The 1027-nt window shown below is 40.7% G+C and overlaps 1 protein-coding gene across 1 annotated transcript in view; it reads left to right on the top strand.

Annotated features, from left to right (window-relative positions):
* LOC103612251 (protein AHNAK2) overlaps nucleotides 1–1027 on the top strand; it is a 64371-nt gene that overhangs the window by 44325 nt on the left and 19019 nt on the right. The window contains 2 exon segments of the mRNA XM_017728944.1: nucleotides 6–353; nucleotides 356–1019. Coding sequence (XP_017584433.1) covers nucleotides 6–353; nucleotides 356–1019 — 1012 coding nt within the window.

The raw sequence follows: 1027 nt of genomic DNA, 5'->3' as shown, positions 1-1027 counted from the left end.
AAATGCCAGATGCAGAATCAGAAGTATCTACTTGGAAAATACAAATGCCATCATTCAAAATGGCCAAAACACCTAAAACTGACATGAAAATAACAAGAGAAGGAAGCAGAGAGGACACAGAAGATAGAGTAAAAAAAGAACAGGCGGAGGAAGATGGCATGCCCACAAATGACAAAACCTTAAACATAGAAATTGGAATGAAGACAGGAGAAAAAGATACAGAGGGGAAAGAAAGCAAATTCAGATTGCCAAAGTTAAAATTCCCTACATTTACCTGGTCGACTACCAAGGAAGAAACAGACCAAACTGAAGGACAGATAACTGAAAGGGAAGGAAAAGCGCAAATATTACAGATGGCATGCCCACAAATGACAAAACCTTAAACATAGAAATTGGAATGAAGACAGGAGAAAAAGATACAGAGGGGAAAGAAAGCAAATTCAGATTGCCAAAGTTAAAATTCCCTACATTTACCTGGTCGACTACCAAGGAAGAAACAGACCAAACTGAAGGAGAGATAACTGAAAGGGAAGGAAAAGAGCAAATATTAGAAAAAACAGGAGGACTTGAGGTATGTGGACCAACAGGAGAAATTAAGGTTCCAAGTGCTGAAACGGAAATAGAGATATCCAAAGGAAAACTAAATGAAAACAACATAAAACGAAAGCCAGAAGTCCAGTTGCCAAGTCCAAAAAAAATAATTATGAAACCTTCCCAAATGAAAACTAGTATTGAAGAAGCAAAAGGAAATATATTGATTTCAAAACCTGATACTGAAATAGAGAAGAGTGATTTCAGTAAAAAATCAAAACAAAAAGAGGAAATGTCAGAAAATACACAATCTGATATCAAAGCTCCCAAGGTGGACATCAGCCTGCCCTCCGTCAACGTCACCCTTCCGGAGGCCTGTGTTGACCTGCAGGCGCCTCAGGCCGCCCTCGGCCTGGAAGGGGAAGTCAAAGCCCCAGAGAAGGAGGCCGCCAAGACCAAGGACAGCAAGTTCAAGATGCCCCAGTTAGGCACGCAC

Source organism: Corvus brachyrhynchos, unplaced genomic scaffold (genome assembly GCF_000691975.1).
Source record: "Corvus brachyrhynchos isolate BGI_N302 unplaced genomic scaffold, ASM69197v1 scaffold1, whole genome shotgun sequence".
In the NCBI taxonomy this organism is placed as follows: Eukaryota; Metazoa; Chordata; class Aves; order Passeriformes; family Corvidae; genus Corvus; species Corvus brachyrhynchos.
This window is presented reverse-complemented; position numbering and strand designations above follow the sequence as displayed.